We start from the raw sequence: 27,748 nt of genomic DNA, 5'->3' as shown, positions 1-27,748 counted from the left end.
GAGCTAGCGTCTGTGGCGTTCGCAGTAATCTGGGCCAGACGCGACACTCTGGCCGGGCAGGGGACTTATAGTCCCCGTAAATCACCCCTGGCTAGTCCTGGAAACCAGAAACACGGCCAGCGTCGCCCTCCTGCTGCGCTCTCGTGGCGGATCACGTGCGCGGGCGGCGGCTGCTGCTGACGATTATCTATTCCTGGGAACTGATGCGTTGCTGCGGTCCCATGCAGTGACAAGTGGTGGACCGCGAGTACCGTGCGGCGAGCGCTGTCGGTTCTGGCAGCGACCAGTGACCGCTGCCGGGCCAGGATTCGGTTGGTGCCGGGACAATTTCTGATCGTGCGTAGTGCTCTGAAGGCCGTGGCCCCGTGGAGGACCGCTTTGTTGAGAAGCCGATCTCTTCGTCTCGCCTGCTCTACGGATCCCGATCCCCTGTCGTGCCTCCTCGGATGGCTCTGGTGTGCTCGGTGTTTGCCGTGAAGGGCCCCGGCGCCGCGTAGTGCCTGATCCGAGCCGCCTGTCCCGTGTGGTGCCTGCTGGGCGGGGCGCTGGTCCCCTGTTGCGTGCTGTGAGCGGCCTGGCGGCGCGCGGCGCGCGGCGCGCTGCCCGGGCACCGGTCCTGTGTGGTGCCCGCGGGGCGGGGCGCTGGTCTCCTGTTGCTTGTTGTGAGCGGCCTGGCGGCGCGCAGCGCGCGGCGCGCTGCCCGGGCACCGGTTGCACGGTGACGGCAGCTGTTTGTCTGTCGGTTGCAGCGCCAACAGCACCATCTCTCCTGTGGAGACGTAGCGCCGGCCGAGCTGCGGCCGGCTCCAGGCAAGTCCGCCGGCCGGCCGGCGTCCGACGTCCGGCGCCGCCCGCGCCGGCTCTCCGTCTCTCCGTGTCGTGACTGTGCGTGTCTGCACCCGTCTGTCGTGTATTGACCGGCCGGACCGGTGGCCACCGCCGGCCGCCGGTCCGGGGGCGAGCCGCACCCTGGCCCACCGGCCGGCCGGATGACAGCGCCGGCGACCAGGCGGGAGGGATCTGCAGCCGCGCCTGCCGCCCGCTCGGCCGCGGACCACCGTCGGTGGCCGTGGCCGGTCTGTGGCATGCAGCACTCGAGCGGCGGCGACGCCCGGCCCTCTGTTGTGGGTCATCGGTGTTGTGCGAGTCGGGACTGCGCGGCGTGGTGCCGAGGATGCTCGGCGCTGGTGCATTGTCCTTGCCGTGCTCACCAGGCCTGCTTGACCGTGCCTGACCGCCCCCACCCTACCATCTGCCCCTGGTGTGGTAGTTTGTTTTGGGGATGAAGTTCGCTGTGCATGTCTGTTGACACCTTGTCATGGTTTGTCGATTGTATTGTTTGTGACAACATCCGGCGAAAATGTGCGCTCTGAGTTTTATTGCGTCTAGTCTAAAGTGATTTTGTCTCGCTTTCAGCGGCTAGAGCGTGATATGGACGACACCCATCTCAACTCTCCGTGGGCCGACAGCGGCGCCCTCAAGCGGTCATTTCACGGACTAAACAATGTTTCCTGGAACCCCCACTAGGTGGCGGGCGAAGCGCTGCGCTCGGTATATCTCGTCAAGCTGCCTCTGCCAACGACTTGGACGAAGATTGGCTCCGTTCGACTTAGCTTAGGCGCAGTCGAACTGCTTATGTTCACGTGATATTTTGCGTTCAGAGGGGCTTGAATCGCAGAGCCCGGACACCACATGCGCACAGCTATCATGCGATGCAATTTCCGATTGGCGGGCTGAAAACGGCCGCGGACAGCTCGCCCATCGGTCGGGTCTCGTGCCTCGAGGAGTCCGGCGCGGACTGGCGAAGCCCAAGCGGTAGGCGCGCCTCGAGCCGGGGCTGAGTCGGGCCCGCCTCTCATGCAGCGTGTGTTGAGCGGCGCTGAGGACGCTCCTCGGCTGCGTGTCGCTCTGTGGCGGGCCGGCCGGGACCGGCGCGACGGCGGGATCTCGCTGCCTCTCTGTCCGCCCGCGCGCCTGCGAAGCTCAAGTGTCCGCTGCCGCTCTGACCTCGCCTGCGCGCGTGTTTTGTTTACCAGCGCCTGTGTCGCTCGGTGGCCGACTGTGATACGGTTCCGTATTCTGTTGGCATCCGTGCTGTTTTTCTCCCTCTCCCCCACTTCCACCTTTGTCGTTTTCCATGCATAACGCACTGCTGCAAACCACATACTTCCATGGTAACGACGAGGGGCGGCCGGGCTCGCGGCCGCCGATCCTGATTGGTGATGTGTGTGTCAGCGCGTGATAGTGCGAGCAAGCGCGTGCGAGTTTACCCTTCGGGTTCTGTTCCATTCCCTCCACTCACTTTAATCCTTACGTGCACCTCCGTGCGCACCTGTGGGCAACAGAGCCTCGGTCCAGAAGGTTTCCACCATTTGGTCCGGCTGAATCCCGTCCCGTGCCGCCCTGCTTCGCGCCATGCCCAGCGGCTACCCGCGGCGGCCGCCTGGCGACCAGGGCTGGCCGTGCTCCCGGCGGAGCACGACCTGGCTGGCCGTGGTCCTGGCGGGGCCCGACCAGGCTAGCCGTGCTCCCGGCGGAGCACGACCAGGCTGGCCGTGATCCTGGCGGGGCCCGACCAGGCTGGCCGCGATCCCGGCGAAGCCCGACCTGGCTGGCCGTGCTCCCGGCGAAGCCCGACCCGGCCGGCCGTGACCTCGGCGGAACCCGACCCCGCTGGCCGTGCCCCCGGCGGAGTCCTACCGACTGTCGGTCTCACCGGGCGGTCTGTTCGGCTGCTGCAGCTGACTGACCTGCTGTGCTGTGCTATGCCCAGCTGCTCGCTCTGGTGGGAGACGCTCCCGCACTTTCGCCTGATGCCTTCGTGACTTCTCCGCCGCCATGGTGTCTTGCCTTTGCATTCTTCATTAATGATGTTTTAATAAATCGTTCGAAAGCTGCAGTTCTTTTTTCGGTTTCTTGGAACAACGCTTTTCTCCATGCACCCACGTAAGGGTGAAAAAAGAGTGGCCCAAACAAAGGTTCCACAACCACAAAGCACTGATCATGAAAATCGATGACTTTGTTTAGACCATATCGCTGGTCGATGTGCACGCACCAGCTGCATGCTTGGGGTGGGTTTGTTCGGAACATATCGTTGAGCAGCGTACACGTCTACACTTCGCGTGACTTGAGGTAGGCTTGCTTTGCAAGTAGCATGATGTCATCCACGTTGCAGATGAGTGTGGTAATAGAAGGGGAGGGGTGTGATGCGCTTTGATAGATGCATGAAAGCGAACACAAACAGCCTTGCGCAAAATGCCGCGTCGTGCAAAATTTCGACATCAGACTTAATACTGCCATTAAAGTGCTAGAAAGGGGAAATACTTGGGCATGAATGTTGGCTCCACCTGAAATGGAGCCACCACGTTGATCACATCTTTAGCTATCAGCCGCATTATTGGCTTCATGAAGCGATGCACGTTGTTCTTGGATACACGGTTTTTGCTTCTACTTTGCAATTCACTTGGTTTGCCGCACATAAGTTGTTGCTGTATTGCATGGGGTATTTTATTCCAGCTTATCCAAGCAAAATTCGCCTTCTGCAGAAGCGTGCAATTATAATTGTTGGTGAAAGCTAATTTTCTCGAAGCGTATCACTATTCGTCATACATTTAGTGGACCACATGGCTGGCATGCGTGTGTGTGTGTGTGTGTGTGTGTGTGGTGTGTGTGTGTGTGTGTGTGTGTGTGTGTGCGTGTGTGTGTGTGCGGTGTGTGTGTGTCGTGTATGTGCGGTGTATGTGTGTGTGTGTGGTGTGTGTGTGTGTGTGTGTGTGTGGTGTGTGTGTTGTGTGTGTGGTGTGGTGTGTGTGGTGTGTGTGTGTGTGTGCGCGCGGCGCGGCGCGTGTGCGTGTGTGTGTGTGGTTGTGTGTGGATCTGGAGCCGAATCTGGAGCCTTGGAATTGCATTCCCCGGAACCAGGCCTTTGCCCATCCCAACCCGTGTGAATGTTATCAAACTTAAATCGTGTAAGCAGCGAGTTGCTTTCCTTGGCGGGCACTGGCGGCCAACCGTATCCCGCCTTTGGCTGCGACCACTTCTTCGCCTCCCTTTCGCCTAATGACTAACATAGCCTGTTGGTCAGGCCTTGCAATCTCGGTCTTTGTTTTGTTTTTGCTTCCACCTCTTAGTGGGGAGTGCCGCGACCCGCGTTTATTCGGTGTGTTGTTGGGGTAGTGGGAAGGGCACTCCTGGTCGCCTGTTAATGGGTGGCGGTAAAAAAAAATGCGAGAGGCTTGGATGGACAGCCAGCACCACGTCACGAAGGCCAGCGGCAACCGTCCCCGCGCATCCGAACATCGGCACACGGTGTTCCTTTCACCCAGAACCCGGCCGGCCTCACGTCGCCTGCCACCCTGCACCGCCGGCCCCCCGCCACCCCTAAGTCTAACCCAGTTCCCAAGTGCCTCCACATCTGCCAGCGGCGGCGGCGGACCGGCCGGCCCGGCGGGTCGATGCCAGGGGCCGGGTGCCCGCCGCCGCCCGGCGCACTGGCCAATAGCCAGCCGACGTTCCCCGACCTTGGCCACCGCTGCACGGGCAGTGGCGCGCGCCGGCTGACGGTCGTCAGAGCTCGACTGCACGGCTGGAACGCGCAGCGCCAGGCCGCCGCCGCCGCCACTGCGAAGGACGAGCCGTTCAGGCAAGTGAGCGCGTCCGCGCAGAACACAGCCGGCCGGTGCGGCCTGCTGCTGCAGTCGGGTGCGCCGCTTGACTGGAGTGCTTGCTCGGCGTGGACCGGGATACGCGACGCGTGGAGAAGCATGAGCGCGGTGCGCAGCGGACGCTGCGGCCTGTGTGGCCGCGGTGCGGCCGCTGCTGTGTTTTATCACTGTGCCATGCTGGTCCCCATTGCTTCTGCATCCAACGGTTGGCTGATTTTTGTTTGCTCAGGTTTTAAAAATAGGCTCACAGTGCAATGTTTGTTCAGAGGCGCATGACCCAAAAAGTCGGCGGCTTTAGCTTAGTGTCACGTCACAGCTGCGGAATCGATGGTAACAGTGGACGCACCGATCACATTGGCGTGTGCTGGAGGGGCGCGACAGGTTATTGATAAATGTAGGCCATTATTAAACCATTCTTGTCGATGAGCATCGCTCATTGGAGACTGAATTACATGGTCGCCATAGTTAGATGTAGTCTCTTAAGCCACCCACTTGAGCGCTGTCGATGGTTTTTCCTAGTCGGTCGACGAAAGTAGTGCATCCCTTGTCGACGGCAATATGCGCCCTGCAGACGACCTTCAGAACTTCTGCTCAGTCTGGCTGGTCCGGGCGGGCGCCACCGCAGTTATTTCAGTCCAGACGATGCCGTCCCACTGACCCAGGCTCGGGGTGCTGGGTCCGGACGTGCCAAGTATTCTGGCGAACATGCGCCCTTTGGACCCTTAGCCGGGAGACAAAGACTGCTAAATCCGTGTGGGTTGTTTCTCCTCCATTCTCCGGCTGCGAACCGTCGCAGTGTCGGCCGCTTTGCAGTAGATGATGCTGGTCATCTGCCGGAGGCCGAGAGAGCAAGCAATTCTCAGCCGGGCTCTGCAGAGAAAGCAACACACGACAGTTTGGTGAAGTCCAGCGTTGGTTTTACTATGCAAATCCATTACACGAACATCCGGACAAAACGTTCACTGCCGAGTCGCGGTCCCAGCTTTTCCGCCACCGCCCAGCGGGCCGAACTGCGGAGCGTCGCCGGCCCAGCGGCAGCTGCAGCGCGACGAGCCCAGCTCAGCACGAGCCGCCCTGTTTCAGTCCGCCGCGCCCGTGTCGAGTGGCTGAGCGCGAGGACCTGCCGCCGCCGAACGATGAGGCTGCTGCTGCTCTGCGCACTCGTGACGGCAGTCACCGCCGTCGAGAAACCGGATCGACGACTCCAGGTACCGTGAGCTGCCGATCTACCGCGACGGCGGACCGGTCTTAAAATAGGCAGGGAAGGCCTCGCTGCTGGACTTCGGGCGGCATGAGGTGGCGGCTCTCATGCCGATGAAGCCGACCATCACCACCAGAGGGTATTGGCGACGTGATGTTAGTGGGTAGCAATGGTTATATGACAAAACTCAATGTAACCAAAGCTAACGTACTAACGTTGCTAAACCAGTATCTCCCGCTATACGGAAGGTCGAAGGTAACAGTTAATCCCTCTCTCTCTCTCTTGCGATCAGTACGCCTTAATTAAACCAGTCGTTTGATGTCACTGTTAACAAACATGTAGTCAGTTTGGTCATCCCACCAATCTCAGTGTAAAAGTTGCAGAATGCAGGCTAGGCAGCCCCCCTTGCGCCGTCGATCTTCACGAGCTTTTGCATGGAAGCGTACCATGGTGTTGCAAGACCACCTTCCGCAAACCGCCGTCTTTTGTATCACACCACCCGAGTGATTGCCACATCACGCCTTATCACCATTCACGTCATTGTTTGGACGCCACTCCGCAAATATGAAGCCTGGTGACTACTTAACACGCACCAGGTTGGCCAGCCAGATACCCTTCGCTCGGGTGGGTAGGGTCAATTTACCCCCCCCCCCCCACTCTGAGATGTCGGGAACTAAGAGAGCTAAAGACACCAAATTTACAGGGCGTGTTGACCTGTACGTGAACTCACTTAGTCAAAGTTTGAAGTTCCTAGGTCATGACCTCCGGGTCAAGTAAGGTCAAATAAGGTCAACTTCCAGGTTGTCTCCAAAGCACCCCCAGAACTTAGATAACGGTTTCTAAGCAAAAGGTCACATGCTCAGTTAAGTTCAGTGACCTTGTTTGATCTTTTAAAGGTTATGATGACCCAAATCATGCAAGAGTACTCTAAGTTTTGCATTTCAATAAGCGACAAGGATTACGCTAGGCAGTATGCTTCTAAAAACAAATGTTGATCTGGTTTATTTTAGGTCAATGACCTATTCTAACCTCTAAGAAGTCCATGGAAGATGTGGGTTCCTGCCATCAATGAATTCGAATTGAGCACTAGAAACTATCCCATACTGCAAGCCCTAGAGTAAAAAACAGGTTGATTTTGACCTTGGTCTGACATTGTTGTTGATTGGAGTTTTGGGCGCGCCGACTACTGTGGTCACTTTGCGCCCATAACAGCTAAATGGCTACCTACGGCGGTTAATGGTTAACAAATAATATATTAGTCAGAAATGAAAACGGCTGAGTTGTGAGAGGAATGCGTCACCAATGATGTCCGAATATGTGAACCCACAATAACATCTTGATACGAAATTTTCAGCAACCTAAACTTCTTACACGCGGAATAAACTATTCAGGCGTGTGTATACAAAGTGCAAAACTTAACATGCGATACGAACCTGAGGGCATGATTGATATATGGTGAGCTGTCACACAGTAAATCGGAGAGCGTCAGGGACGGCGCCGCCGGGCCAAAGTACCTCAGACGCTCGAAGCGTAGTATCGGATAGCATACGAGCACATGTTCCATTGTGAGAGTGGCGTTGCAGTGGCGACATCGTGGTAGTTCGTCGCGACATAGTAAGTATCGACGTGTAGCATGAGTATGGTCAATCCGCAAAGCAACACAGGATTACTTCCTCCCGTCTAGACTTTCATAGGAATGACGTATAGGATGGATATAGGACGCCAGTCCTGAACAATCGGCTTAATGCTTTTGAGTTTACTGGTGCCCATCGCATCCCATGTGCTCTTTCCATTCCCCACGCAAAAAAGGCAGAGATGGCCGAGTATAGGTCTATAACGGGTATCGGAACGCTCTTCGACAGGGACGAAGAGTAACACGCTTTGCGGCAGCGGCAGCCAACTCATTTCCCGCAATGCCAACGTGGTTCGGAATCCAGCAAAGTACTATGGTCTTGCCAGCCCGGTACAGACAGTCGGGACGCAGTAAAATATCCTGTATAAGGGGATTGTCCGGATTAAAACGTCTTAATGCCGAAATGGCACTTAGGAAATCCGACAAAATCACGTGCAGACTGTTTTCGCCCACCTCCATAAAGCAAAGCGCCTTAATGATGGCCACAAGCTCTGCAGTATACGCGAACGCATGGGCTGGCAGTGTGTGATCGCGTATCGTGACCAGGTCTGACATTTTTACCTGACCTTAGGTCAACGTTATTTGCTCATTCAACATTGGTGTTGCCTAAGAAAGCATCTCAGCGGTGTATGGCTTCGTCTAACACTCCTTTGCGGCATCGGATTGCACGATTCCCTAGAAATTGACTTTGCTGAAATCATGACCTGACTTTGACCTGTCATAGGTCAGCGACCTTACCAGTTGCATCTATATTTTGGATGCTTAGCTATCTTCTATTCGATTTCTATAACTATGCAAAATTTGGCGCGGCGTAGTCGCGCCATTCGGAATCCATTCTGGAAAAACCTTCGCGGGTGTCAATTTGACCCCCCATCCGAACGCATGTTAACACGCGCTCAGGTGGGGGGGGGGGGGGTCGAATTGACCCCGCCAAATTTTGCATAGCTGCAGAAAATTGAATAGCGGATCGTTTGGCATAGAACATTTAGATTTACCTTTTAAGGTCGGTGACCTATAAGGTCAAAGGTATAGCAGGTCAAAGTCAGGCCATGGTTTCAGCGAAGACAATTTCTAGGGAATCCTTCAATCTCATCCAACAACGGAGTGTTAGACGAAGCCATGCATCTCTGAGATGCTTTCTTAGGCAACACATAAGCTGAATGAGCAAATTAAATTGACCTAAGGTCGGGTATGAAGGTCACACCAAAGTCAAACCAACCTGTTTTGTTACTCTAGGGCTTGCTGTGTGGGATAGTTTCTGGTGCTTATTTCGAATTTATTGATGGTAGGAACCGCATCATACATCCTCCATGAACTTCTTAGAGGTCAGAATAGGTCATTGACCTAAAATGACCCAGTTCAGCATTTCGTTAGGACCATGCTGCCTAGCGTAATCTTTGTCGCTTAGTCAAATGCAAACTCAAAGCAATCTTGCACGATTTTGGCCACCTTGACCTTCAAAAGGTCACACAAGGTCACAGACCCTAAATGAGTATGGGGCCTTTTGCTTAGAAACGCTTATCTAGGTTCTGGGGCACTTTGGAGACCGACCTGGAACTTGACCTTGTTTGACCTTTTTGACCCGAAGGTTGTAAGCTAGGAACCTGAAACTTTGACCTAAGTGAATTCACGTACAGGTCAACACACCCTGCAAATTTGGTGTCTCTAGCTTTCTTAGTTCCCAAGATCTCAGATGGTCAAATTGATCCTCCACCTGAGCGAAGAGTGGGGGTCAATAGGTGAGTGTGGGATGAACGGGTAACGAAGGTTTGGGGGTGGGGGGGGGGGGAGGGTAGCCGGCTACCCGGGCGCGTGTTAAAGCACTGCCATGACTGCATGGGGCAGTGTGAAATACACGGACTTTTCGAAGACTTGCTGCAATGGATGGACTTGAGGTGAAAGGATGGACAGGATGCTGTAATGTGTGAGCTGGTTGCAATGTTCAAAATAGGTGACGCTGAAAGCATATTGCAATAATAATTTGGTAGTTGCACACATGGACCTGACTGTGATTTGAGTGGATCGCATTAGCTACAAGGGCTTATGACGTGATGCAAAATTCATTGAAAGGCTCTTCGCATCAGTTGGTTTTATATGTTAGCAAGGCTTGGACGCTGTTCAGGTGCCGAACACAGCACGCGATACTGAGCTAAGACCTCCCAGTGTTCTGAGTAAGTCAACATAGATAACATCATATATTTAACGCCACAGAACGTGACTGGCCGCCCATCTCGGGCTGGTCTGTGGACGAGTCCGAGACGCCGTCATGGCGAGGAGATCTGCTGCGCCATCCCGTGATGGCGGGAGATCTGCTGCGCCATCCCGTCATGGCGAGGAGATCTGCTGCGCCATCCCGTCATGGCGAGGAGATCTGCTGCGCCATCCCGTCATGACTGGGAGATCTGCTGCGCCATCCCGTCATGGCGAGGAGATCTGCTGCGCCATCCCGTGATGACGGGGAGACCTACTGCGCCATCCCGTGATGGCGGGGAGATCTGCTGCGCCATCCCGTCATGGCGAGATCTGCTGCGCCATCCCGTGATGACGGGGAGATCTGCTGCGCCATCCCGCATGGCGAGGAGATCTGCTGCGCCATCCCGTGATGACGGGGAGACCTGCGCCATCCCGTGATGGCGGGAGATCTGCTGCGCCATCCCGTCATGGCGAGATCTGCTGCGCCATCCCGTGATGACGGGGAGATCTGCCCGCCATCCCGTGATGGCGGGAGATCTGCTGCGCCATCCCGCCATGGCGAGATCTGCTGCGCCATCCCGTGATGACGGGGAGATCTGCTGCGCCATCCCGTCATGGCGAGGAGATCTGCTGCGCCATCCCGTGATGGCGGGGAGATCTGCGCTGCGCCATCCCGCCATGGCGAGATCTGCTGCGCCATCCCGTGATGACGGGGAGATCTGCTGCGCCATCCCGTCATGGCGAGGAGATCTGCTGCGCCATCCCGTGATGACGGGGAGACCTACTGCGCCATCCCGTGATGGCGGGGAGATCTGCTGCGCCATCCCGTCATGGCGAGATCTGCTGCGCCATCCCGTGATGGCGGGGAGATCTGCTGCGCCATCCCGCCATGGCGAGATCTGCTGCGCCATCCCGTGATGACGGGGAGATCTGCTGCGCCATCCCGTCATGGCGAGGAGATCTGCTGCGCCATCCCGTGATGACGGGGAGACCTACTGCGCCATCCCGTGATGACGGGGAGATCTGCTGCGCCATCCCGTCATGGCAAGGAGATCTGCTGCGCCATCCCGTCGTGGCGAGGAGATCTGCTGCGCCATCCCGTGATGACAGGGAGATCTACTGCGCCATCCCATCCCGTGATGACGGGGAGATCTGCTGCGCCATCCCGTCATGGCGAGGAGACCTGCTGCGCCATCCCGTGATGACGGGGAGATCTGCTGCGCCATCCCGTCATGGCGAGATCTGCTGCGCCATCCCGTGATGGCGGGGAGATCTGCTGCGCCATCCCGCATGGCGAGATCTGCTGCGCCATCCCGTGATGACGGGGAGATCTGCTGCGCCATCCCGTCATGGCGAGGGATCTGCTGCGCCATCCCGTGATGACGGGGAGACCTACTGCGCATCCCGTGATGGCGGGGAGATCTGCTGCGCCATCCCGTCATGGCGAGATCTGCTGCGCCATCCCGTGATGGCGGGGAGATCTGCTGCGCCATCCCGCCATGGCGAGATCTGCTGCGCCATCCCGTGATGACGGGGAGATCTGCTGCGCCATCCCGTCATGGCGAGGAGATCTGCTGCGCCATCCCGTGATGACGGGGAGACCTACTGCGCCATCCCGTGATCGGGGAGATCTGCTGCGCCCATCCCTCATGGCAAGGAGATCTGCTGCGCCATCCTCGTGGCGAGGAGATCTGCTGCGCCATCCCGTGATGACGGGGAGATCTACTGCGCCATCCCGTGATGACGGGGAGCTCTGCTGCGCCATCCCGTCATGGCGAGGAGACCTGCTGCGCCATCCCGTGATGACGGGGAGATCTGCTACGCCATTTGCACCCATTGGCAACACTTGACCTCCCCTGTGCTATCAGTTGTCGGGCGCCATGACTCCCGCGGGTACGGTTGCGCAAGGACCGCGGGCAGGTTGACGGACTAGAGCAGCTTACTGGGCAAGGACGAGGGCAAATTATTGCATTGCAGTTCCCGACTTCGCATTTACAAGGTGACATTGACCTGAATAGTCGCCTTGTCTCAGCGCGTCAGCTGCATGCGTCCCTGACACGGTTATGTGCAAGTTTCCGATGGGACTCGGATAATGCTGCACACATGGCAGACGACTAACCGCATTCCTCGCGCTGCATCGAAACGTGCTAGATTGCTCAGACGTGCTTTATCTAGCTGTGGGCACTCGGAGAAGTCCAGCAGCTGATCTTTTTGCAAACATAAGCTTGGTTACTTCCTTGTGATGTAACCACGCGACGTTGAGATACTTCAATGTTCGCAGGGAAGTGTTGCCGATCCGCTAACAAGTGTACTTGGGCGTTGATAAGAAATCGCTTGCACGGGGCTCCAGCTGGCAGGGGGGAGGGGGGGGGGGGGGGGAGGTAACTGGCAGGCCCACCTTCAGCCGGCACCCGTTTTATGCCAGCCGCGCCCGAGTCCTTTCATCCTTTTACTCTTTCCTGCCGCCACAAGAGAGCACCAGCAGTTGCTGGCCTTTTCATGGACACCCGAGAAAATATATCACTCGCCGTGCCAGTCCGAACGGGGCTGGCGGGCTCGAAGGTGTGTTGCAACGCAGGTCGATGTCATCACGCAAAGGCCCGTCGTATGCCGGTCACTGCCAAACCCACTGGTCGGGTCGGGTCGGGCAGGTTTGCAGATCGCAGATCGAAGGCTCATGCAAGCTTTAGCGAAGAGAGGCGCGACCGTCCAGCGGTGGCTCTGTGTATAATGCTAGGTATGCGTATGCTGTGTATAATGCTAGGTTTGCGTACGCTATGTATAATGCTGGGCGTGCGTGTGCGAACTGTTTAAATAGTGGCGCTGTGGCGTCCAGTAGTGGCGCTGTGTATGATGCTAGGTATGGGTATGCGAACTGTTTAATCGGCCAGTTTGTCTGGCACATTTCAATGTACCGCTCACGATCTCCCCAACACGAACAAACGGTCGAGCGCAGGCTGAAAGCGGGTGCCAGATCTCGTCAGCGCTGCGTCGTAGCGACGTAAGACAGATTGCGACGGAACAGAAACGGACGAGCGTGCTGGCATAAAAGCAGGTCGCGTGTCTTTGGACGCACGCCGTCGCTGATGTCAGAGCTCAGCAACCGACACATACCGAGATCCTAAAACCAAGTGCGTGGCGCAGGCGAATGTGTCGGTCGAGTCACAACACACCAATGCACGACAAAACGGCCGCATCCGCATCCGGCAGATGCGCCGGTAATGCAACCGAGGGCGGCCTGTGTCACCTTTTTCGAAGCAGATCTCGAACCAGAACAATGTGATTTGATCTGAGAGAGGCTGCATCATTAAAGCTACGCGGATGTGTTGTCCGGTTCAGGCACGTGGCCAATGGACGGGACAATAAAATGACCTTGCTCTGATGTCCGCGTTTTTCGCAACCGGTTACTCCCAACAGAAAGTTGAAAACCGATGACGTGCGATCTCACCGATCTCCCCCCCCCCTCCAATTAAGAAAATCCTGGATGCGCCCCTGGTGTTGTTTATTGCAAACAACGCCATTCGAAATACGTGCGCGTGTATGATACTCTCGTCAAAATTTCCCGCACCGAAAATTAAGGTAGATTCTTCTATTTTTTATGTGTTAAAATGACCTTGCCTGAACGGACCGGATGCCAAATAGGTTCTACGTTAGTGTACCTCGTTAGTGTACCTGCACTTCCGAAGTTTTCATGGAATCCTAGACAGATACAGGACATAGATTTCTATAGGTATTGACCACATCTGACGGTATGGGTTGCTGGAGGTGTCTGGCTCCATCAGCTGAGTTTTGTGTATCATGTACGTGATAACAACTGACGACTCTCACACCGGCTATCACCTCATTCACCCTGCGCCGCACCAGGTGCCGTTCCGTTGGTCATGTGTTTGCAGTGAATATCGAGATGTGCAGTTACGGTACTCTTGAAGCATAACAGCATCACCCAGGTAGTATCGCATGTTTCAGGAATGTTAAAGCTTACATTCTTGCACTAGGGATGGACGGTTAGAAACCCGGTGGCCCAAGACGAAGGGAAGCTATGGCTTGATGCCGTGCGTGGGGCAGACCAGCCTCACCTGAGCCCGACGACGTCATCGCGTCCACTTGCGCGCGACACGGACCGAGGCTAGACCGAGACTGGCGCCATTTAACCCGTCCCCCCTCCCCTCCCCCCCCCCCGCCTCAGCGACGTGTCCCCCTGGACGTGGCGGTGCGAGTCGGGCCGCGCGCGACACGGGCCGAGGCCGGACCGAGGCTGGCGCCATCTAACCCGTCCCCCCTCCTCCCTGCCTCAGCGACATTGTCCCCCTGGACGTGGCGGTGCGAGTCGGGGCCGCTGCATGCGCCGGCCAGTCGACGAGGCGACGGACGGCATGCAGTTCAACAGATGTAAGCTGACGTGTGGCGACCTGTCGGTGGTGTGGCCGCGGCCGACCGGGCCGGCCATGTTCGGCAAGAAGACCGTGCCCTTCCTCCTCGACCGCGTCAAGTTCACGCTGACGGCTCCCGGGCCGGTGAAGCCCATGCTGCAAGAGGCCACTGAGATCTTCCTCAGCAACTTGCGGGTGCTGCATCCGGTGTTGAAGCATCCCGCAGAAGGCGGGCTGCACGCGCGCCGGCCACTGCCCGCCGGCACTGGCCGAGCGCTTGCTGCGCGTAGTCGTGGTGGTTGACTCCGACATCGTCCGGTTGAGCGTCAACACCAGCGAGTTCCACCAGGTGCTCATCAACCAGACGCAGGACGGCGACATGAACGTGCTCGTGTACGCGCCGACCTTCTTCGGCGCGCGCCACGGTTTGGAGACGGTCTCGCAGCTTATCAACTACGACGATCAGCACGCCTGTCTGCAGGTGATCAACATGACCATGCTGAGCGATGCGCCCCGTCTACCCGGTGCGCGCGCTCACGATCGACACGGCGCGCAACTTCATCTCGCTGGCCGGCCTGCGGCGCACCGTCGACGCCATGTCGATGAACAAGCTGAACACACTGCACTGGCACATCACCGACACGCACAGCTTCCCGATCGAGGTTGGGCGCGAAGCCGCGCATGGCACAATACGGCGCCTACTCACCGCAGGAGGTGTACACGGCGACAGAGGTGCGCGACCTGGTGAGCTACGCCCAGCAGCGCGGCGTCCGTCTGCTGCCCGAGCTGGACGCGCCCGCCCACGTCGGCTACGGATGGCAGTGGGGCGAGAAGGCCGGCCTCGGCAAGCTGGCCGTCTGCGTCGGTGAGGTAAGAGGACGATGGCGGGGGGGGGGGGGGGGGGGGTCCGAAGGGCCGCGGGCCCGGTCACGGCGGCAGGGTAATGAGTCTCGGGAAGGGTGGGGAGTGGGTTTGATACGGGGAGGTGAGTGGTGCTCTCACTCGCGCCTGGAGAGGTGTAGATTAATAGCCGGGGCCTGCATCCCGTACATGATACAATGCCCGGTTGAGAAAAATTGAGGTCAGCGCCCTTCACGACCGGTGATTTCAGTTACCAGCCTGATCAGAAGCCAAACATTTAGACGCACGTATGGGCTGGGACAGCCTCTGGCAATGTCTGTTCATTCACCAGGACCACGCGGGAGTCGGGGCAATTTGCCTACAATGAGGGGTCGATGGTGAGTCGTTGCACTGCTGTTTTCGCACGTCACAACACAGGCACGCTGTGCTATCGCGGACTGTTTAAAACAACCGCGGAATAGTGCCTCCCTAGAGCTCCTAAAGGTCGGAGAGAACTAGTGTGGTAACCATCTCTGCAGACCGTCAGACAGGAACGCTCCGGCCGTTTCCAGGAGCCGTGACTCAGTATTGTGTCGAGCCGCCTTGTGGGCAGATGAACATCATAAATGAGAACATGTACAAGGTGCTGGAGAAGATCTACGCCGACTTCAACGACATTTCGATCCGGACATCTTCCACGTAGGAGGCGGACGAGGTGAGGGTTCTACGAGGCTGCCCACCTCCGTACGTCACGAGGCATGATGGCCGGAACTGACGACTTTCGCGGGGATGAGTGTGTCCCACTGACGACTTTCGCGGGGGGCGGGGGTGGTCCCACTGACGACTTTCGCGGGGTGGGTGGTCCCACTGACGACTTTCGCGGGGGTGAGTGGTCCCACTGACGACCTTTCGCGGGGATGGAGTGGTCCCGCTGACGACTTTCGCGGGGTGGAGTGTCCCACTGACGACTTTCGCGGGGTGGGGTGGTCCCACTGACGACTTTCGCGGGGTGGGGAGTGGTCTCACTGACGACTTTCGCGGGGTGGAGTGGGTCCCACTGACGACTTTTTCGCTGACGACTTTCACGAGGTGATGAGTTCCAGCTGACGACTTTCAAGGGGTGGGGGGCTGAGGCTGCCTCACTAACGATTATCACAGAGAGGGGTGATTCAGTTGTCAACTTTTGCGAGATTAGGCAGTTTTGGTTAGCGACCTTTTACGATGTAAGGCAGTTCAGTTGGACAACTTCCAAAAGGTGCGATGCTTCCGTTGACGAGAGACGTGAGATGGCGCCAGACCTGGACAGCTTCTGATGTACTCCCAGCCCGGTGCCAGTGGCTCTGTTGCGGTCCTGGGCCTTCGCAACAAGATAAGCCATGATCCAAGATGAAGCCAAATGAGCCAATGGCCATGACACGCCTCAGGCGACGTTGTTTTTGACAAACTTAAACTGATAAGGCGGCGGACAGACGGGAAAGCCGAACCTGTGACACTCAGTGTTTGCCCCAACCTTATCTAAGCTCACAGTACAGGGCTCACGGGTCCTGTTCTGGGACAGGAGCGTGACATCGATCCTATCGTATATAGCTCTTTGCTGTTGTATGTTGATGGCTTAAAATTGATGCATGCTTCATAAAGTTATGCTGTAAATACGTGAGGTCATTCAGAAATAATCTAGTCAGTAGGATATAACGTGCGACAGGCAGCTTAAAATGGAATTCTGTTCAAATAAGTTACGTGACGGTCATCAGCATTTGTTTGTTTTTGGCAGGACAATTCCTTTGGGCGAGGAGATGTAATTTTGTGGAGAAAATCAATCTGAGTCTCATAGTCGATCTCATCGTTGCTTTCCATTTTGTTGCACTTCTAAACGTCCATGTAAGATAATTTGGGCATGCGTGGTAAGTGTGCTTCGACAGATTAGGGACGGTACCTTTCAAGTCATTTTTACAAGCGTACAGGTTTTCCGTATGCGTCTACGCCGAACGCCGTCGTCGTCGAATGCCCAACGCCTCATGCGCATCCACTGCCGACAGATTAACCTGAACTGCTGGAAGTCGACGCCCGAGATCGCCGCATACGTCAAGGATCACGGCGGTGACCCGACCGACGACCACGAGTACATGAATCTGTGGGTGGAGTACCAGTCGCGCGCGGCCGACATCTGGCGGAACGTGAGCGGCCACGCCATGCCGCTGGTGCTCTGGACCAGCGACCTGACGGCCATGTCGTCACGAGCCTCGCGTCTCACGCCGCTACCAGTACTGGATCCAGGTGTGGACGACCGGTGATGACGCGCAGATCGGCGAGCTGCTCCGGCAGGGCTTCAAGGTCATCATGTCCAACTACGACGCCTGGTACCTGGACTGCGGCTTCTCGGCCTGGGTCGGCAGCGGAAACAACTGGTGCTCGCCTTACAAAGCTGGCAGACGGTGTACGACAACAGCCCGCGCGCCATCGCGCGCAGCTTCCAGACGAAGGTCGACGAGGGGCGGCGCGGCGCACGACTACGCCGACCTCGTCGTGGGCGGCTCGGCGGCGCTCTGGGCTGAGCAGTCGGACGACCAGACCCTCGACCAGAAGCTGTGGCCACGCGGCGCCGCGCTGGCCGAGCGCCTCTGGGCAGAACCGGAGACGGGCTCGGCCGAGGCGCTCACTCGGTTCGTGCACCACCGCGAGCGCATGGTGGGCCGCGGCGTGGCCGCCGAGTCCCTCCAGCCGCAGTACTGCCACCTGAACGACGGCGTGTGCCTGTAGCGCGGTGCCGCGCGGGGGCTGGCCACGCAGGCGGCGCAAGCAGCTGGGCACGGCAACCGCGCCAGCAGGGGCGGGCCTCGTCCTCCACTGGCGGGGTGACGGGGATTTAGTAGTGGCGCTGCTCGCCGTTAGGTGTCAGCTCCAGGTGTCGCTTAAAGTGCGGTCTCTGCCAGTAGGTGTCGCGCCGGTCGGCTACCAACGATTGTCTGTGATGTCTGTCGCGTTGTCGCTTGTGTCGGTAAGCACGCTCTCCATGGGCTGCAGCGTTTGACATCAAGCTGCCATAAATAGTAATGTTTGGGAGATTAAGTTCCCGGAGGTAGCTGGTGCTGAGGTCGAGTACTTTATATCCGAGCAATTTGTGTGGTTTTAGAGATTCTGGCCACTAATCATTTGCATCACATTCTGGTCACCAATCGGGCCTAAAGCTCCTATGTTTTAAACCTTGCATGGCACACTTTTAAGTTTGCATGATTGTGATCGGGTAGGTCGTGATGTGCCATGTGTAATTCTGTCGCCGTTGGTTCGCCACCCATTTGAGATTTTGCGACACGAGCTGCGCGCTCAACGTTGTCGCCAAACACTCAGTGGAGGAATGAGCGTGCAGTAAGGCAGGGTGGTAAGGCCGTGCGAGTAGCTGTTTTGGTTTTGTGCAACTTCGGAATTTCTGGGACTAGCAAACGTCTGACGCGGGTGGTTTTTAGGTTGCTATGTTAGTGCCGTTTAGTTAGATTGTCTCTTCTCCTCCCTTAATTATGCTGCTAATAGCCTTAAAACATAAAGGAGAGAGCCCTTCCTCTACATATGACAGCTGAAGGAGTGCACGTTGTGTCGGTTGTCTTCAGGTCCCAGATAAGCTGGACGCATCATGTGTGGCATCTGAATGGATCCGTGGAAAAAACACGGCTGTTATGAGAGGTGGAAATGCTGAGCATAGTCAACACAAGCTATCTGATAGCGATGGCAAAAAAACGTTGATATGAGTTAGCTGTGCAGTCGGCTGATTGCAGTGTTAGTAGAAAATGGTTGTGACTTTGCTAAACGTATGCATAGCTGAAATCGTGGTGCTTCCTGGACGTCGCGGCAGCGAGAATCGGTTATAATATCCTGTCGAATCTGCATCCCTGCGTGGAGCATTGTAACACCAGTCTGACTCCACAGCAGGACACTGCGTCCAGTGCAGTCGGGTGCATATTCAGGAGGAATTACTGGTATGGCTGTAGGTGTGGGCGGAAGCACAAAACATCGAGTGTATGCCTCAATAAATGCATTGTAGTGCTCCTGGTTGCACTCCTTTTTTTGTTTCCCTTGCTCATCGTCAGCTTTTCAAAATACAGAACATCGAGTGTGTGTTTCAGTAAATGCATCGTTATGTTTCTGGATGCACTCCTTTTCACTTCGTCTCCCTTGTTTTTCGTTTGCATTGTACTCCTTCATTTCCATTGCCCTTTGAGTCTCCATCAAAACAAATATGACGTTGGAGTTTAGATATTTTTAGATCTCCATACTATAGATCTAAACATTGGGGAAAATGTGCCTAGTGAGGTAGCGGGTGGTTACCACTGATAAGTGATATGTGACTGGTGGGCATGGCCGTAAATAACCCACTGAACAGTGAGTGGGTCGGGTGACCGAACCTATGACGCAACGGCCGCCGTCGGCCAGCACAGACGCCGTTTTCCGGAAGTTCTTGTCCAAGTTGAATCCATAGTCCAGGGATGGACCACCTGTCCGCCCAAAGGGGGTCCAGAATACCAGGTAATCCCAAAATTTCCAATTAAAGAAGTCAAACGGCTACTAGCTTCATCAATAACATCAGTCACCGCTGGCGTCGCCGCGTTCCGTCACTCGAATCAAATGAAAAGAAAGAAATTGAGCACGGATAAGTAATGTATATCAGAGGCTTTCGTGAAGACACCAGACCGACGCGGCAGAACGACATCCGCTGCCCAAAAAAGCAACTACAAGGATTTAGTCGCTATCCACACAATTTCCAACTTGGACTTCGGAAATGCCATCAGTCCCTGGAGTTCTGAATCCAACGGACACCTCGAGAGAGTGCCCGGTGCCCGCAGCGGTGCCCGCAAACCCTGCCGGCTCTAGACTGGTTCCCAAGTATGGGAGCTGATGCCGGTACGTCATCACTGGTCTCTCGTCGGACCGTCCCACCCACTTATGTAACAGCTCGCCGACCCCGGTGAGCAATCACATGTGTTCCTCTGAGTTACCTGTGTACTTTCCTGTGTACAGATATGTCTAAGGGTGGGCGAGACTTCCCGCTCAGTTTCGTTCCGCTCATCCTCGCTCAGCTCTGTTAAATCAGTGATAAGGAGTTTTCAAACCATGAAGTCCCACTGGAGAAATTTCATATCGGCTGAAACTCCAGCGAAGTGTTCGGCTCGTGGATCGCAGCGCCTTGCCGCCTGCCAATCCCGCACTATCCCCATACAGTCGGTAGAGGAGAGTGGCAGCAGTCGTGTCTGCTCTCAGACGCCAGTCGAGGTCATGACCTGCATTTATGTACTACTTGACAGTATGATAGCATCTCAAAGTGCACAAGAACGAGTTGCATAACAGTTTGTATCATGCAGTACGTCTTACAGGGACGAGTGCCACCGCGGGGTGCGATCCCGAACAAAGCAGAATATGTTGTCACAGCTCTCACTGCCGCATCGAGGGGCGTGGACTTTGGCGTGCACTGTGCAAATACATTTCAGCAGAAGACCCATCACCACGGTCGTGATAAACAATAGCTTTCCTTCGATAGGCCCATCTAGTGCGAAACCAGTCATTTGTGGTTGTGAAATATGTTCCCGGAACCCGGCCCTGTTGCTGGCAGCTCACCAATGCACGTGCAATTACAGCAGTAAGAACAAGCACCGCAATAACCGTCGACAGTCCACAGGTATGAGCGTTTTCTGATATGCATATTCGATCACTTATTCATCTCAGCGCGTGTAAGCTGGAATAAAAGCCGCCTCACGCCAATCTTTCGTCTCACGTTGCTGTTAGGCGTATTGCCAGACGAGAACTGAGATCAGCTCGCTAATGAACTATGCGCCTTACATATTGCCCCGCCGTCGCCAGCATGACGGACCGCGCTTTGCTCTTCCGTGTTGCGACGGTCCGCGGTCGCGGACAGCAGCCGGCCAGAGGCTCACCATTCAGCCCCTCCGTCTCACGTGTCTTCAGTGGGTTACAGATGCATGCCAGCAGAGCCTGCAGCCCCTTCAGACTCGGTCACGAATGGTGTCCACAGTCGTAACCAAACGATGTCTCCTTTAAAATTAACGTTTTAGAAGAATGGGCCTACTACGCTCTTGGCGGCACACCAGGCCTCTTCCGCCGGCTCAGCAAGCCTCCTCCGCGCGGACCGCTGGTTCTCTTCCTCGCCTACTGGGCCTTCTCTGCCTTTTCGTCCGGCACCCAGTGTCCGTGCACCATCTGCGGTATACGGCAGTCGAAGCGAACGCGAGCCAGCGGCTCCATGCTCGCCGCGTCCAGCAGCACCAGGTGATCGGGTCGACCGCCGGTGCCCAGCAGCGTGAGAAGCAGCACGCCGTCGTCCTCGGCCGCGCCGTCCGGCCGCGGCACGAACGTCGCCTCCGATGGGAACGTGGCTGGCTCGCCGCGCCACACGCGCTTCGAGCGCCCCACCATGTCCAGCTTGCCGATGCCGCTGCGGAAGGCGCCCTGGTCGTACAGGCCGCTGACGTACAGATGACGGTACGGCTTGCCACGCAAGCGCGGGTTAATGGTCGGGTACTCGACGCCGGCGTCCGGGAACAGGTCGAGCGTCAGCGTCACCGTGTCGCCGCTCCGCACGGCCGTCGCCGTCGTCGCCTGTGACGTCACAAGGTTAACGCCCTCGGCGGCCTTCTTGACGTCTTCCAACACGGGGATGGCGAGGCGGGTGATGCGGCCAGGGTGGCTGCAGTGCAGCTTGTTCTCGCTCATCTTGTCGAGGAACATCGCGTCCAGCATGTCCGGGCCCTCCGAGGTGACCATGTCCAGGATGATCTGGTCGCCGTCTTCGAAGGCGTTGCAGATGTGCGACTGGAAGAACGGCACATCAGTGACATACTTGGTCTTGACCAACTTGCCGTCGGTTTTATGAACGACGTACAGCTTCACGTTATACTCCGGATGCCACTCCATGCAGTCCTTGAGCGAGTTGCCCTTGACAACCATCGACATCACCTTGGACAGCACCATCACCAGCGGCTGCTCCAGCAGCACGATATAGTTCTCCGTCAGGCCGAAGGAGTGGTAGTACGAGTAGGCCGTCGTCCAGGAGGACGACATAGACAGGAGGCACTTGGCCGCTCCAAACGCCTCTCGGCCGTCCGTGGCCGCCGGTGCCGGTGGAATTTTGTTCAGCTGATACTTGAAGCCGGGAATGAAGGTGACGCCCAAGGTGTACACCGTGCCGTCCGTGTCCGTCACGGGGTGCGAACAGCACAAGTTGACACCCAGCAGCTTGTACAGGTCCACCTTCTCCAGCGTTTCCAGCGAGCTGGGCTCCATCCGGTGGATCAGAGCCGTCTCGCACGCAGCGAACAGCTGGCCGTTGACGCTGTACATATTGTTGAAGTTGTTATCCGTCATGTCGGTCGGCAGGATCGACGACACCATGCGGCTGATGAAGTTCTTGGACGGGTCCGGGTGGCCGCGCGTTCCAAACTCAGTATAAATCAGCTTATTGTGCTTGACCGCCTTCTTGTAGGCGTCCGACTGGACGAAGCGCTTTTGGATGGTGACATGGCCGGCGCCGACAGCGAACCGGCACACCATGGCCAGGCCGTCGAACCAATGGCGCACGGTGAAGCCGTCGCCCAGACTGAACTTGCTCGGTCCAGCGCGGTACAGGGAGCCGGCCAGCCAGCCGGGCAGCTGGCCGCTGACCAGCTGTCCCGCCGCCGGCTGCAGCTGCTCCTCGGCGTCGTACACCAGCTCCGCCAGGCCGGGCACCTCCATGGCGAGGCCGAGATCTGCTGAGTGAGGCCGGCTTGGCGGTAGCAGCTGCGGCGCGCCCCTCCCTTCGACGCGGCGTCCGGCAGAGTGACGGCTGGTGGGTGAGAGTGGCCGTCCCGCCCAGGCGGAGGGGTGTCTCGCCGCAGACGCCCGTCAAAAGCGGCGGTGACTGGCCCACGAACGCGTCATTAACCAGACGAAGGGTGTAGATTCCCTTCAGATGGGAACGGCAGGAGTACAGTCTCAACTGCGAAAAAAAGGTTTAAAGTTTAGATGAACCCCGTTTCTGTGCATTTGAGCGATGGTTTTGATCACTTCCCTTGCTTTACCGCTGCCCACAATTATTCCGCGAGCCAACGCCCCTGCGCTAGACGGCACATCATAGAGGGCGTCGCTGTCCCGGTCCAAGCGCGGATGCAGCAGGCGTCGGGGGACGTTGTTTCCACGCCTGCGTATAGCAAACTGCTGACTCATCGAGACACGGTAACTTCACGTGATGCACGCGACAGCAAAAGCAGCTACGAAGTCAGCGAAAACTGCCAGATGCGACACGGAAAGCTCGCGTCTGCCCATGTTCCGTTGACTTGTTCTCCATTTGTCAGAGGCTGCGGCTGGCATCCACTCAAGGCCACTTTTTGGAGGGGCAGCAATTCAGGTCCGGAAGCCCGACAAACCGTTCCGACGACTAGAGCCGCAGACTTTTCGCCGGGAGGGCCACGCTCCACCCGCACGGGATGGTTTGCACGCAGACACTGGGGGTTCACGACACACTCCATTGCTGAGCCTGTGCGGGCGCGCCCACCTATCACCCTGTCAGGAAGGGTGGGTGCCGCGGAATACTTGAAAATGGCGGGGTTTTGGAGTATGATGCAGAAAATCGTCATAAGCGTCGCGGTACGTTCTTTGATAAGATAGCCTCAGTTAAGGGCGAAACGCAATAAAACCCAAATTCATCGATACCAAAGCCGGCTTCCGACATCGGAAGGGTGCGGCCCAACAGGAAATCTTGCCCACCATTTCCGCAGCGCGTGAATGGCTTCGTTAAGGACGCGAATGGGACAGATATGATGGCACTGGAAATGACGTGTCATATTTAGGCATCGCCGTGTTGTTCATCACTGAGTCATGCTGACAGCCAATTCCCTGATTACCACACAGACAAGTGCCGGCCTTCAGAGTGCTGTGTGCAGGCTTCGGTGCGGGCTGTGAGACCGTGCTATCACACGCAAAACAGCAAACCGATAAAACCCCGCCGGGATTAAATCAGCGGCCTTGCATCGGCCTCAGAGTCACCGAGCTTTCCATAAAATAACTTAAGAACTGTACAAAAAAACATAGCACTAACACTTTGAGAACCTCAGTTTTCCAAACTCTAAGCCTGTGAAAATTGCAAGGCTCCATATCTCATAGACCGCATGTGTTTTCAGTCGCTCGATAACGCACGTTTACTGTGGAATACCTGCTCTCAACGACCTTCGTGTCTTGATTTGTTTGTGCTGCCTTGCATCTTGGCAAGCTACCTGATATGGGTCTGTAATTAGAAAACGTTTCCGTCATCCAAATGCGTAAAAAATTTTTGCAGAACTAGTATTGGGCCTTGCATGGCCTCACTCCTTATTAGGTGACGTAAGCACTTATCTGATTTAAACTGACAAAGGCTTTAAACTGACAAAGGCTATCCTTGCTTGTTTCGTCATCATATTACCTTTAGTTCTTGAGAAAAATAAATGGGTCCTATACACGAAACGGCTTGACCCATTTCATGTGTTTTAGACTAGCGGATATAGCGCATATTTAGGCTATAGCGCATTTCAACACTTTTAAAGCACGCAGTTCCCAACAAAGACAAAACCAACGTTTTCCCGTCACCCCCGATTCGATCCTCCAAATGTCGCTTGCACTGACAATTAGCGACACAAATTTAGAACAGTTTTACTCAAACCAAACAATGCCGCTTTCCGCTTGGTTCTAACCTCTTGGGGCCTCGAGATGGCGGAGGCTTTGACGCCCCCTCGTTCGCCAAAGGCAAGAAAAGCGCCCGTCCGCCAGGCATTAAACCACAGACGGGGTGCTCAGGTATGGCCTGAGCACATCCCAGACAGTCAGCACGTTTCCCCCGCGTCAGCCGTGACCACAGACGACCGTGAGGCTGTCCTTCGGGCCTGCACGCAACGGAGAGAGTCGTCCTACCCCCCGGCGATCTCGGAACAGCGCCGTCTCGCCGGTAACGAACCGGTTCTCTGCGCTCGCTCCTAAAACATATTTTCTTGCTCTCGCCGGAGGCAGGGCGTCACTGACAGCTGATGACAGGCGACGGGAGCATTCGTGGCCCATTCTTTCTATGCGACGCCTAGCTTGGCACAAGGGTCATGGGAATCGAAATATCGCTCAGAGACTGTCGTTGGCTCGTGATGCGGGGCATGGCCCGAAGCCACGGCCCAAGGAACTGACAGGGCGACTCATTGGAAAGCATAAAATGTGGGTAAAAGTCCAGTGCAACCCACTGACATTTGAGTAATTATCCGGCATGCAATCTTCAGCGCAACGCATGAACTTTGCACAAAGTGCAATGCGTAGGGATCATCGGTGCCCAGTATAACTCAAAGTGCGTCGTTTGTCGCAAGCGTCCTACATTAATTTGGTGCTCTGGGCATGCGCTGAGGAATCCTAACTACGGGAGCCAATCAGCCGATCGGGCCAGCGGACCGAGAGACGTTGCAGTTCGGGACCAGCCGAGGCCGCGGCCTCATTCACAATGAGGCCGTGACAAGGTGACGCTCTTAGTCACAGCCAACAAGTGATCACGAGCATGATTCTGACAGTGGTTGGCTAGACACACATGCGCTTTAACACGGACGGGGGCTGCAGCCACTGCCGACCGTGGTCAGGTCAGTGCTGCCCCGCGACTGGCGTTAGTTTAATGGGGACCGCCGGCAGTGTGGTGGACCCCGGCACGAAGGTATGTGAGGGCTGACGCAACCGTCTGTGGATTATGAGACAAACCCGCCACATAATCGCTTCGTGAGAAAGTACTTGCATATTAACCGAATGTACGGCATCTCACCGTCCATGACAAACACCTTTCACTATGCCGCCACATTTCATCTTCGACTCCATGATCGCAAATGCGTCCGCACAAATTACTGCATGCACTTCCATAAACTCCGTCTATGCATCGACGAGTCCCATTGAGAGGCCCCTTCGACTCACCACTAGGAACCAGACGGCAGACACTATCTGCACGGAATGTCGAGATACGATCTGTCCCACATAGATAGAACGGCCATTGCGTAAGCAGCGTAAGGGTCACATCCATCGTCTATGTGCAATGCGCTGTTTGATCCTCCTGTATCGCACGCGCCGACCGCCAGCCGTTTCCAACCAGGAGGCGGGATGGCTAGTCAGGCCATTCAACAGACGTCATTGGTCCACTATGCAGCTGCAAACCTCAAGAGGTAGTTGGTCGAGCACAAGAATCGGGAGGGTATTGTATTCTGGTCATTAAACCTCATACTCACGCCTTATTACATGCTAAAACAGACCCCAAGAACGCCTGGCGCGTCCGGCCGACGACGCAAGACCCCGACCTGAATCAACAGAAGCCACGGAAAATGGAACGACATGTGTGAACCGAGATCAGATCAGCAACGGACAGCCCGCGCCACAGACCGAGCAGCAGGTGCATCACCGCCGACGACCTCCGCCCCGCCTGCCCCTCGGGCCGGCAGCGGCCGGGGACGCCGCTTGTTCCGGGCATGGATCGCTTCAGCTGAAGGCAGCCTCTCTCATACCGACGGAGTGGCCCGAAATACCCACTACGAGCGGCGCCGGCCCGTCTCGAATCGACCGCACGGGACCCCAATATGTCCCGCGGCGCTAACGCCCCTCTCCCCGTTATTGCTCGGGCGCACGCCGAACGGCACGGCTAGTCGGAGACGCGCGGAGGACCGTCACCGGGCCTCGAGCCATACGCGAAGTCCGTTTGAAGATCGCTCTATCTTTCAGTTGTTTCGCGATGCGTGTAACTGCTAGTTTGGCTGCCTCAAGCTTATCAAGGCAGGACAGCTGAAAACGGCCGATAGTAGGCCTTAACTTTCCTAGCTGTGGCCGTAAGTTGTGCATGTCACCCCCGATCAACGGCATGGCAAGCCAGATACGGGGGCAGGTCCTCTTCCGAGGACATAAAAGTCAAGCTTACGCAAGATTAAGTTGCCCTACGGGTCACCGCGCGGCGGCGCTGGCGGCGATCAGCGCCACCGATGGGCTGGGAAAGGTGACAGACGTCCGGGCAGCTGGCAAGCGCATCACCGAAAAGTGCTGGTACATTACGCGCCGGTGCACTTGGCTAGATTCGTGACGCTTCCACGAACGCACGCCCAGTCAGGCAGGCAGAGGCGGCGGAGCGGGGCGATCCTGCCGACGTCACGGCAAAACACGTGACACAACGGCTCCCCAAGTCAGCGCTGGCGCTCGCGCTGGGGCACGTCCAAGCTTTGTTCGGTCGAACGACGGGTCGGTGCCCAACTGATGGTCGAATTCCGGCATGCTGCTCGCCGAGCCTGCCCAGAATTCTCTCGAGATCACATAAATACTATTTTGAACCACTTTTTTTGAAATTTGAAACACGAGCAAAGACTTTACCATCAACGTAAGAAGCACTTACCCGGCGACAGGCCCGCCCATGGGAATCTCAGTCAGATCCATGTGCGTCCTCGAGCACAAAAAGCAAGCGCAGAGAGCTCCACCTGGTGCGTGCGCCATCGAGTGTCACTGACCGCTCGAGCCGCTGGCGGTCCGCCTCGAGAGAAGCGCTCGCCGTCGCTTCCCACGCTACGGTCCCGTGTAAAAACAACTCTCTCATGCCACCGCGACCACACGGCCCGCCGGCATGGGTGGCCGGTGATGGGTCGTTACCATGTTGGTCACTGCCGAACATGCGGAGAGACACTGATCTCAACCGGACGGGCTCGCGGAGGGGCCTTCCGGAGACGCCCAGCAGCGGCAGCAATCATCAACAGCACAGATTGTCGTATCTCGTGTATTGACTCCTTAAAGGAGGGGTTGTTCCACTCAGTGCTCGGGTCAAACATCGCGCAAACACGCATTATCATGGGAG

At 56.6% G+C, this 27,748-nt stretch overlaps 1 protein-coding gene and 1 pseudogene across 1 annotated transcript; one reads left to right on the top strand and one right to left on the bottom strand.

Annotated features, from left to right (window-relative positions):
* The first annotated feature begins 13,688 nt into the window (after positions 1-13,688).
* LOC119100132 (chitooligosaccharidolytic beta-N-acetylglucosaminidase-like) lies at positions 13,689-18,084 on the top strand (annotated as a pseudogene).
* Positions 18,085-20,157: 2,073 nt separating this feature from the next.
* On the bottom strand, positions 20,158-22,797 carry LOC119101855 (beta,beta-carotene 9',10'-oxygenase). The gene has a single exon (XM_037225276.1). The coding sequence runs from the start codon at positions 22,633-22,635 to the stop codon at positions 21,052-21,054; it is 1,584 nt and encodes a 527-aa protein (XP_037081171.1). The 5' UTR covers positions 22,636-22,797; the 3' UTR covers positions 20,158-21,051.
* Between the last annotated feature and the right edge of the window lie 4,951 nt (positions 22,798-27,748).

The sequence above is a fragment of the Pollicipes pollicipes genome, unplaced genomic scaffold, assembly GCF_011947565.3.
Source record: "Pollicipes pollicipes isolate AB1234 unplaced genomic scaffold, Ppol_2.1 Scaffold_4881;HRSCAF=5763_pilon_pilon_pilon, whole genome shotgun sequence".
Taxonomy (NCBI): domain Eukaryota; kingdom Metazoa; phylum Arthropoda; class Thecostraca; order Pollicipedomorpha; family Pollicipedidae; genus Pollicipes; species Pollicipes pollicipes.
The sequence above is the reverse complement of the archived record's forward strand: the minus strand, read 5'-3'. Positions and strand labels throughout refer to the sequence as shown.